Source organism: Macaca fascicularis, chromosome 11 (genome assembly GCF_037993035.2).
Source record: "Macaca fascicularis isolate 582-1 chromosome 11, T2T-MFA8v1.1".
In the NCBI taxonomy this organism is placed as follows: Eukaryota; Metazoa; Chordata; class Mammalia; order Primates; family Cercopithecidae; genus Macaca; species Macaca fascicularis.
This window is the reverse complement of record NC_088385.1, coordinates 32,102,822-32,114,824: the sequence shown is the minus strand read 5'-3', so window position 1 is coordinate 32,114,824 and position 12,003 is coordinate 32,102,822. Positions and strand designations below refer to the sequence as shown.

Below are 12,003 nucleotides of genomic sequence, written 5' to 3'. Positions count from 1 at the left end.
TAAAAGATACATTTTAGAAAATTGTTTCTTAGTGGGAAATGTCAGTCAATATGGAGTGAAAGCCTTAAAATTGAGTTAAAAACTTTACCAATTGCATACAGAGATGTTCAGGGGATATATGACTGAGAAAAAGGCTAGGAACATGTATAATGTACAAAAGATTTCTCTGTGTGTGAATTTCAGAATATGCAAAGATTTTAGGACTTATCCTTTGTGACTGCCAAGAAATTAAATAAGTGGTGCTAATGCTAACGAATTAAGCTGAAGGCCTGTCTTGAGAAATAAAAGTCTGAACTGTTGTAGAGAAATCCTATAGGGAGGAAGATCAATGATGCAGCACTGCTGGAGGGAGGGCTGAGATGAGGCAGAGTGCATAGGTGTAGGGATTCGCTTTAACAAGGTACGGAAGGAACTGTAGCTGGGAGAGGCAGAACAACTTTGATTGGACAAGAATAGTGGATGATAGAGCTTATCAGCAATCAAATCACTATTTTTCATTGAAGTCATATGCCGTGGCAGATAAGGGAAGAACACAGTCACCCAGAGGTATTGAGGGTTTGTTGAAATGATAACTACCAACGAGTGACAAAACGATTGAACTGCAGTAGATAAAACATGTCGGCAGATCAGCAGTTAAAGATTTAACCAAAGTCCAAGAACCTACGTTTCTTACTTACATTAAACTTGTTTCCTATGGTGGTGTTGATAGCATTGACCGATTTTCTTAGATAAACAAAGCAAAACAAAATCTGTGTCTATAACCAAAACGTCTTATTCATTCATTAGCTTTCCAAGTCAAATAATTCTAAATTCCAAGTGAGTAGCATTTTCCTGTTGCTTAAGTCGGTGCTATACTTACTCTCTGGTCTTCAGGACTCAGCTCAGACATCAGCATTTCTGTATTGTATGTGCTCCATTCCCAACTCCGGTTGATGAAATACTCCAACATGGAAGCAGTTCTTAAAATCTGATTCATGACCTTTGTCATCCTGAGATAACCATCAGATAGGAGTAAATATCAGCGCACCACAGATAGCTGCTTCCCTGTCAGTCTACAGGGATGTATGAGAAATTATTTTTAAGAAAATACAAAAATTATCCCTGTCTTTTTCTCCCATTCCTTATTAAAATTCTTATTCTTTTTTTCTCCTTCCACATTAACTCGCTGTTCATTCAACAGAAAAAGAAAAGGGCTGAATCTAAAGGAGCTTGTTCTGTTAGGCATTTAGTACTACCACACTCCTTTTCTAACACCTATTTCTCAAGAATAGCAAACCTATTTTTAAAGTGAGCCAACTATTCAACTTGAATGACATACTGTTTGTTTTTTTGAATTCTGATGTAGACAATTGGAAAACCTTCTCATCTTTCTTTTTGAGGCAGGGTCTTACTCTGTCACCCAGGCTGGAGCGTAGTGGGGCCCAGCTAATTTTTTATATATTTTGTAGATAGGGTTTTGCCATGTTGCCCAGGTTGGTCTTGAACTCCTGAGCTCAAGGGAACCAACTGCCCTGGCCTCCCAAAGTGTTGGGATTACAGGCATGAGCCACGGCGCCTGGCTTTATTTCTCATCTTTATTGTACATTCTTGTATTTTAAAAAATTGATAGAATCTGAGGTCTTAGTATATAACTTTTGGGCAGAAGTGTTTGACTATATCAGTGTTTGGTGAATCAAAAGCAGTTGTCAATCATAGTGGAGATTTAAAAAGAAAAAAAAAAAAACTTCTTGTTGATAACCTATTCTGTGTTAGGCATGGTCCCGATACTTTTACAAAGTATCCTCTCTGCTAATTTTGATACCATCTTTGTTAGGTAAGTCTGCAGTTTTACAAATGGGCAACATGAGCTTAAGATAAAGTGTCAACGTCAAATTCCAACCCAGTTTTAACTGACCTCAAAAAACCTGAGCTGTGTAATCTCACTGCCTTGTGTCCCATTACACAAGATGAACCACACTATCCAATCTTGTGGTCAGGACTTGGACCAGATCTTCTTTGTGCACCTCCCAACTTTATAACAATTTTCAAAAAACTTTCATATACAATCTTACTTGATCCTAACAATATGGCTGTGAGATAGTCAGGATTTATATTATGTATCTCCATTTTACAGAGAGATTATGCTCAAGGTCCCATAGCTAATGCCCAACCTAGGTCTTTTAGCTACAAATCACTTTTGGCCTGTAAAGCACTTGATTTTTAGTTAACCCAGTCTTGCTAGTAGTGATTACTATAGTTGGCTCAATAATTATGATGCTATTGTGGGGATTTGCTTTTAATTTTGGTCAAAGTTAATGCCCATGTACTAATGACTCATGAGGTATTTCTCTTACTGTATCATAGGAGATTTCTTAGGCATGAGATAGACATCATTGTGCCTGATATAAGCACCATAATAGGGTTCCAATTTACTATTACTATCGAAATCTTTAGCCATTCTCCAACTCTGATGCAATTGATGTGATTTCAATACACTTATTTTAATTTCTAAAAATAATTGTTGGACATGATATCATTGGATGTACAGAACTATATCAACCTAATGATATATTTTAGAAAAAATACTTGTATTACTCTCAGATAGAGAAGGTCTTTATTGTTTGTATGAGACAGGGTCTCACTTTGTTGCCCAGGCTGGAGTGCAGTGGCTCAGTCATGACTCACTTTAGCCTTGACCTCCTGGGTTCAAGCAATCTTCTGCCTCAGACTCCTGAGTAGCTGGGACTATAGGCATGTGCCACCATGCCTGGACAACGTTTTTAAATTTTATTCTCGTAGTGATGGGGTCTCGCTATGTTGCCTAGTCTGGTCTTGAAGTCCTGGGCTTAAGTGATCCTCCTTCCTCAACCTCCCAAATTGCTGGGGTTACAGGTGTGAGCCACCACACCCAGCCAAGAAGGTCTCCTTAATACACAAAATGCAAAAGCTATAAAGGAAAACAATGATTCATTTTACCACATAAAAATTTAAAATATCTTTTAGGGATTATTATATTCTAAGCACTCATATTAAACTCTATAAAATAGATTATGATTACTATGCCCATTTTATAGAAGAGGAAGTTAGGATTTAGAGAGATGAAGTAATTTAGGACTCTTATGGCTAAGTTGGTGAAGCCAGGATTTAAATCCTATAAGTCTGACTCCAAACTTCATGTTCCTAAGCCCTGCATTATGTGTATCTTCACTCATATTACAAAAAGCTTTATAGTCAAAGCTAAAAAGAAACAGACCTGGAAAAAATATATGAAATATGTATTCAGACACACATGTTCCCATATATTAATAAGGACAACCTAATAGGAAAATAGGGAGCAGAAGCAGGCAACCCACAGAGGGGAAAACTTAAATGTCCAATAAACAAATGAAAGTCCAGTCCCTCCAGCAATCAGGAATGCAAATCAAAAAAACAAAACGATGTCATTGCTTATGAGTTTGACAATTCAGAAGTTGATTTTTACAAAGTATTAATGAGGGTAAGAAATACTGTTTTGTACCCCTCGCCCAGGCACAGTGGCTCATGCCTGTAATCCCGGCACTTTGCGAGGCCGAGGTGGGTGAATTGCTTGAGGTCAGGAGTTCGAGACCAGCCTCGCCAAGATGGTGAAACCCCAACTCTGCTAAAAATACAAAAATTAGCCAGGCACGGTGGCGGGCACCTGTAATCCCAGCTACTCGGGAGGCTGAGGCAGGAGAATCGCTTGAACCCAGGAGGTAGAAGTTGCAGTGAGCCGAGATTGCACCACTGCACTCCAGCCTGGGTGACAGAGCAAGACTCCATCTCAAAAAAAAAAAAAAAAAAAAAAAAGCCAGTTTTGTAGCCCTCATACACTGTTGTGGTAGTGCCCACTGACATTCTTCCTTTAGGGAGGGTCATCTGGCACTAGTCACAAAATCCGCATACCCTTTAATCCAGCAATCTCCCTCCTCAGCATCCTCTCCTGGCATAGGCACATTCTAGAAGGCACATTCTAGAAAGAGGCATGCACACTGATATCCATTGCCTCGTTGTTTGCAGTAAAAAAAAAAAAAAAAAAAGGCAACACTGGGCAGGATGACTTAGATTTTCATGGAAAATTAGTGGAAAAAGTTGTAAAATACATACAATTGATTTATATACACACATACCCCCCTACTGCAAAGCAAACCATATATGTCCATATATGGATGTAAAAGCGTAGAAGAGTATACACAAGCACACCTGGAGAAGGAAAGGGTCTAGAAGGATTTCAACTTTTTCTGCCATGAAGATTATTGCTAAAATACATACCACACAACAAACCAACCCATTTCCCACAAATATTACTGTTTGACTTCTCACAAGATACATACAGATTTTTATTGTGTCTCTTCCTTCTGTGTTTCTCTTTTTTCCTAACTGAACTTTGTTCTTTATGCAGGCTCTCTTCCAATCCTGACATATTTTAAAACCTTTAGCATTTCTGCTTACAATATTTGGGTTTTCTTCTTTTCCTAGCTTTATTGAACGAGCCCCATACAAATATTTTCCCCATAATCACAATGTTTCCTTTTCACCTTGCTCAAGAACTGAGTTCTGAGCTCCAAATGAGGTCTCTAACAATTTACATTCACTCTACATTGGCTAAGTTTTAGCCATTTGCACTGCTAATAAAGAAGACACACACGCTGAAGAAGACTTCCTCCCTTACAAAGGGGCTAGCACAGAAGGCAGTACTGTTCATGCTTCTGATTCTTGATCACAAGAATTGCCTTAGGCAATTATAATAATGATGACTCTGACACAATAGTATCTGAGCGAGACAGATAAAGGCTATGTCCTATGTCACACAGCTAGGTGGTGACAGCTGCCTTAGCATCAGCACACTGTGTTCCCTCTAATTTCTTCACTCATCTCTAGGTGGCAGTAAATCTGGTTCCGAATACTGACATTGAGACTCAGCTTTCTCCACATCCTTCCTGTCACTTTCTTTGAGACTAATTCAGATTCTTTCCTTAGCTTCTGTTTCCCCTTTTGTAAAATTGGGATGATGAGGATCTCTTCTTGGGTAACTGTGACAATTAAAGTGGGATCATCATACATCAGCCTTAGTCCCACGAGTGCCACAGTAAACTCTAAGTGAGGTTGTCATCATTATTGTAGATTTAAGATTATCTACCTATTCAGAAAACCCTAGTGACAGAGTCTCAGTTGCTTTTCTTTTTGCATGAATGATTACTTGCTGAATTCATCAAGCTCTTTAACATTTACCTTCCTTTATTGTGCTGGAACAATTTTAATGTCTTTTGTGACTTCTCTCTATGACTGCTTTGTTTGTTGAAAACTTATACAGGTCGAGTATCCTTTATCTGAAATGCTTGGGCCAGAAGTGTTTTGGGTTTTGATTGTTTTCAGATTTTGGGATATTTGCATATATGTAATGAGATATCTTGGGGATGGGACCCATGTCTAAACACAAAATTCATTTCTGTTTCATACATACTTAGCCATATACACATAGCCTGAAGGTAATCTTATGTAATATTTTAAATAATTTATGCATGAAACAGTTTTGAACATTTTTTTGACTGTGACCCATCACATGAGGTACAGTGTGTGGAATTTTCCACTTGTGGCATCATATCAGCACTCAAAACATTTTTGGATTTTGGAGAATTTCAGATTTCAGATGTTCAGATTAGGTGTGTTCAATCTGTATATATGGGTAAGATTCAGTTGTCTCCTTTAATCCTCTGCTGAAGGAAGCACTGAAGATTTTGGGGCAGTGACACTTTCAAAGCCATTGACTCAGCTTCTCACCTGGGCTTCCTTCCCGTGAGCCGCAGATAGCAGTCATAGATGATGGCAGGGGCCCGGTGGCTGACCGCATTCCAGTACTGGGATGTGAAGTTGTTGCTGGTAAAATTAGCATATGGTCTCCTGAAAGCTCTCTCTAATGGGATTTTTTCAAAGGTTGCCAAGACTTGGACTCCTGGGGAAAAAAGAAAGTAAGTGCTAGAGGAGAAGAGGAGAATATAAGTCCATCATAGTGGAAAGCATTTGTAATGGGGTCAAAACAATAAAGACGAAGGATTTGTTGTGTAGAGTCAAGAATCAATTTCTGAGAACAATATAAAGATTTTTATGCTGGGCAAGTGGTTATCTGCAAACTGAAACAGTGTGAATAGGTTAATAATTGGGTTCTTTATCTGAAACATTTACTGTAAAACAAATTATTGGGGAAACACTTGTCAATACAAGGAGATACTGTTCAGAAAAACGTGAATCTGCATTTAATTCTAAGGTTATCTAGTCTATTCTGAAAGCCCCACGACAGAGGCTAGAGACCTTATTTCCCTGGCTGGACCATTACTTTCAGAACCATTTAGAAAGTTTCTTAACGTTTTATTTCACTCTTTAGTAAAGGTTTAAGTAAAAGATTCTAAAGATTTTCAAGGCAAGATTTCTTTGTGTTAGTTTACTTCAAATACTTCCCTGGGAATATGTTAGACTCAATTGTCCACTCTGGTATCCAGGGTTTTATTCATAATAGTATTTTTCTTTTTATATGATTACTTAGATTAAGCTTAAGAACTTTTTATGCACATTTGTGAATTCAGTAGTTCTTTCCAAAAGATATTCATTTGAATTCAATTTTATTTAATGTATGTAGGTGTTTTTTCAAAGCGTATGCCTAAGCTCATTATTCAATTATGATGACATCAGTTATTATGGTAATATGACTGTTGCCCTCCTTAAAAAAATACCAGCTGAAATCTATCTGAAAATATAAATCCTATACAAAGAAGAGTCTCCAGAATCAATTGGTTCATAGGCATTTGTTAAAACATATGTAGCATTATTAAAACATTTGGTTCTGTGCATAACGGAAACCTATGCACAAGTTGATAGCATAAGAGATTCTGATCTCAACACTGACATTCTGATGTATATATCCATATACCTGGTCAACATTTCCATCTGGATGTGTAATAGACATTCACATCTAACAGCTCTAAAATTGGCCTCCTGATACTCCGACTACCAACCACCCCCTTCCCAATACATACACAAACTTGCTGCTTCTTCACTAATCTACTTCTAACCAAATGGTAATTCAATTTTTTTAGTAGTTCAGCCAAAAACTTTGGGGTCATCCTTGATTCTTTAACAACCCACACACAATTTAACAAAATCTATCAGCTCTCTGTTTGAAAAATACCCAGAATCATAATTTCCACCTGCTGTGTCTCTGATCCAAACCACTACTGTAGCCTGGAGTGTTGCAGTACCGTCCTAAGTAGTCTCTGCCACTACCCTTGTACTCCTACAGTCTGACCTCCATGGCGCAGCCAGAGTGATTCTCGTAAAATGTAACTCAGAGTATATTACAGATAGTTCTCCATTCAGAGCCCTTCAGTGGAATCTCATCTCATTTAGAGTCACAGCCATGGTCTGGAAGGCCTTGCACTCTCTACATCTTCACTCTATCTGCCCACCACTCTGACTTTATCTCCTACCATTCTCCCTCTCAGTGCTTCTGCTGCAGCCATACTGGCCTGCTTGCTGTCCTTGAATATGATTAAAGAGCTGGAGCACTTATTGGTTCTTCAACTTGGGTATTTCCTCCACATGTCCCTCCGATTTGCCCCCTCACTTCTTTCAGGTCTCTACTAAGATGACACGTTATCAGACAGACTTTCCTTGGCCATCACATATAAAACAGCAGCCTTCACACATCACTATTTACTTCTTTAGTCGGTTTTATTTTTCTGCAATCTCTCAACCATATCTGATGTATATTTCTCTTTTCTAAGATTTAAGTACCATAACAAAATTTTGTCTATTTTGTTTCAACCTATATAGTACCTTGAAAGTGGTTGGCAGGTAATCGGTGCCCAATAAATATTTTTTGACTAAATGAATGAATAAATATCTCAGCAACATACAATTACTTTCCATTTCCTAAATCTATACCAATCCTTCCTTTAGTCATTACAAACACATTTATTTGGCATTTAACACTTGCCAGGCATTGTGGTAGGTGCTGAGGTAAAAAAAAAAAAAAAAAAGTAATACTTATGATATATTCCCTGTCTTTAAGGAATTGGCAATCTAGTGGGAGATGTAGACAATTTATGATTACAATATTTTGCCTGAGTATTCTGCTAGAGATCAGTACAATAGGCTCTGGTGGAAGACAAAAGAAGCCTCTAGCTCTGTGTGCCAGGAAGGGCAGGGCTGAGGCTGGGTTAGGAATGGCTTTCTGAGAAAGCTGTCCAAATGGTAATAGCAAGCATTTACTGAAATGTTCATCGTCCTAATCACTGTGGTAAGCACTTTATCTCATTAAATCCTCCCAAGAGCTCCCTGGAATAGAATGATGATTATTCTCATTGACAGATTTAAAAAAAAAAAAAAAAAAAAAAAAAAAGATCTACGAGGAGAAACTGAGTGACTTTTTCAAGTTCACACAACTAGTAAGTAGCGGAGTCTACTAAATGGTAGGCACCATACCAGCATATAACATCTATGTGGGCATGGATTTCTGTTTAGTGATATATCCTTAGCCCAAGAATAGCGCCTATTTAATGAGTACTGGAATGAATGAATGAGCTATGATTTGAATCCAAGAATATTAGATCTTAAAGCCCAAGACTTTTAACCATTAAGCTACTGTCTTTCTGATCTGAAGTACAAGTAGAAACTCATGCACATGTAGAAAGTTTAATTTGGTAATTGAAAACTGCACTTCTGCATCCTCATAGGTCGAAGAAGAATTTAAATGAAAAATGCTTAACGCTTAGAGAGTAATGATAACATCAACACCATACAACTACACGTGTGGGATACAGCCAAAGTGGCATTTGAGCGACATATAAAGCCATAAATGCATGTATTAGAAAAGCTGAATATTCGTGAGCTGTATTTCTAAATTAAAGAGAAGAGGCCGGGCGCGGTGGCTCACGCCTGTAATCCCAGCACTTTGGGAGGCCGAGGCGGGCATATCACGAGGTCAGATCAAGACCATCCTGGTTAACACAGTGAAACCCCGTCTCTATGAAAAATACAAAAAAAAACTAGCCGGGCTTGGTGGCGGGCGCCTGTAGTCCTAGCTACTCGCGAGGCTGAGGCAGGAGAATGGCGTGAACCCGGTAGGCGGAGCTTGCAGTGAGCCGAGATCACGCCACTGCACTCCAGCCTGGGCGACAGAGCGAGACTCCGTCTCAAAAAAAAAAAGAAGAAAGAAATAAAGAAAACAGGAGGAAGGGGAAAATAGAGATAAGGCAACATATCAATATGTATCAATGCAGTAGAAAACGAAGCAACATAATAAAGAATCAATAAAGCCAGAAGAAGTTGGTTCTTTGAAAAAAGAAGTAATAAACCCTTTTGAGAAGACACATAAATATTATGAATTAAAAGAGAAACATAATTACAGATACAGTTTAGGACAAAAAAATTGATATAATATGAAAAATTTTATGGGAATACGTTTTAAAACAGACAAATTCTTAGAAAAAGAGCCAAATATAATTTACTCAAACTGATTCCAGTAGAAACTGAAAGCCTGCAAAATTCTTTAACTATTGAGGCAATAAAAAATCCTCTCACAACAAAATTACAAATCCAGATAATTTATAGGTAATTTTACCAAGTTTCCAAGGAATAGATTGCTCCAATATTTACACAAACACTTTCAGAGAATAGAAAACAACAAGGGAAATATATTATCAGCAAACTGAATTAAACAGAATATATAAAAGATAACATGCTGTGACCCACTTGGGTTTATCCTAAAAATGGCAGGATAGTTTAAAATTTGAAGAGTCTCAAGAATCACCGGTTCATAGACATTTATTAAAAGATATGTGGCATTATTAAAACATTTGGTTCTATGCATAACCAAAAGTTATGCACAGGTTGACAGCATAAGAGATTCTGATATCCCATGTTCACCGACCCAGCTGTCTATCACTCCTTGTAATGTCACCTGAGGCTATGTATGTTGAACCTCCTGTGGCATGGCTACTGCTCCTAGTAGGAAGCATTTTGATCCCTCCTAAGAACCCTGATAGGAAACACAAATGAATTTAATTTGAATGCAACATCAAATTAATTAGTAATAGCTTTCAGAAATGCTGTATTAGATGGGAATCTAGAATAGAGCCTTGGCACAGGGAGAAACAATGTTGTATCAGCCAACAATGTTTGCTATAGGTTTAAGAGGAGTAGAGAAAAATACATGCATGCCAGGCATTTTTCATTCTTGGAAAAGCATTTTTCAATTCAAAGCCTATTACAAAATGAGCCACAGTGTCTAGCTGACCTACAATAGAACTCTCAGTGCAGCACCATGGCTTACCACTGGAATGTGTAGAGGTAGTGTTACCTATGTAACAGGGAAAGAAAGTGTGCATTAGTAGGCATTAGGAAATCCTACAGAATAGCCAAACTCCCTACTTTTAACTTTCTACCATCATTAGATGTTTAAGTTGTACTCAACTCTATTTCCATGGTTTTATACATTGAACAGATCCAGTCCTTTACATTCAGACAAATCAATTATTTGTATAGTACAGGGTTTATCCATTTCACCAAGCATGAAGAATCATCTAGATGCTTATTAAAAATATAGTCTCCTCAGCACCACCCAAGACCGTGGTCCCAAGGGTTCAAGGAATCTGGGTGTCGTTTTTATTTCTCCCATAGTGATTCCCATTCACTTTTACAAATCGCTAGTGGAGTGGTTATTGCACACCTGAGAGGCAAGCTGCATAAATTAATGATCAGTATGATGGCTCAATAACAAAGGAATAACATCACCTGACTTTTCTAAATCTCATTGGTCATTGATCACGTCGCATTCTCAGTGACATATCAAGAAGGGAAGGGGTGTGTGTAGGAGCCACTGCTCCAGCAGGGAGGAGTATTTCAGTATTTTATCACTGACATTCTTTGTAACTGCCAACTTTTGCTTTGTTTCATCGTTTTTAAAATCTTTATAGCCAGTGGACCCCTTACTGCTTACAATCATGCACACGTTGCCACTGACTCCTTTCTTTGGTAACCACAGTACATTCTAGTTAACTACCACACATTTACAATATCTCATTATTTTGTGTCTTTACTTACTTTTTGTCTTTCTCCCCGTATAGGCTCTAAGCTCCATGACACACTTTGTGAATTTTTTCTCTATGCCAGATGCTAGTAATTATAGACTTACATGGCTAAAGCACTTACCCATTTTGTGCCAATTGCAGGGATTGAGGTTACCAGATGTACTGTGGTAGACTAATGTTGACTTAGGTCTGGAAAATGAAATAAAAATTAGATAAGTACAACAAAATGGAAAGCTAATGAAAGAAAAAATAAGGAAAAATAATATTTAGACAGATTGGTTTCAGTAACTCATCTGATTAAGGCAACCTATGAAAGGCTTCCATCGTTCATTCTTTCTCTGGGTTAACAAGCAAAATGGAAGAAGACTAGGAAAAGCGTGTGTGTGTGTGTGTGTGTGTGTGTGTGTGTGTGTGAAAGAGATGTTAAATAGGAGTGACATAGTATGGAGCACATATGTGTGAATTCACATAAGAAAAATTTAATTCTGTTTACCATTCACTAACAGACCCAAATATATGAATAACCTATTTTTTTTTCCTTTGTACCAGGAAGCTTCCCCACACACCGTGACTGAACTTTTGGCATTTACCAGAGTTCAATTAAAAAATATATTCTCTCATTTCATCAATTTCTATCTCCTTTGCCCTAAAAGAGAAAGCTGAATTTTAGACTACTGAATAGAAAGAAAAGCCTTTTGGTTATCAAGAATTTTACAGTTAAGTGATTTAAAGGTTTTATTACTTTATGGGTAGCCAAGTTCTAAACTGTATTTATAAAACAACGAAATGCATATATGATGGCATATTAGGAACTCCATAAAATATTGAAATACACACTTTCACACATTTGGGGTCTTGTACAATGAAATGTCTATATTTGGAAAATGGGCCTAATATATTCACTCTGCCCCTCTTGAAACCT

General features: G+C 37.7%; 1 protein-coding gene across 3 annotated transcripts in view; it reads right to left on the bottom strand.

Annotated features, from left to right (window-relative positions):
• Positions 1-12,003, bottom strand: part of FAR2 (fatty acyl-CoA reductase 2) — a 212,465-nt gene that overhangs the window by 27,308 nt on the left and 173,154 nt on the right. For all 3 annotated transcript variants that reach the window (XM_065523947.2, XM_005570465.5, XM_045364928.3), the window contains exons 8-10: positions 11,203-11,270; positions 5,779-5,950; positions 860-989 (exon numbers count right to left, since the gene is read on the bottom strand). In XM_065523947.2, coding sequence (XP_065380019.1) covers positions 860-989; positions 5,779-5,950; positions 11,203-11,270 — 370 coding nt within the window. The remainder of the gene's footprint in view (positions 1-859; positions 990-5,778; positions 5,951-11,202; positions 11,271-12,003) is intronic.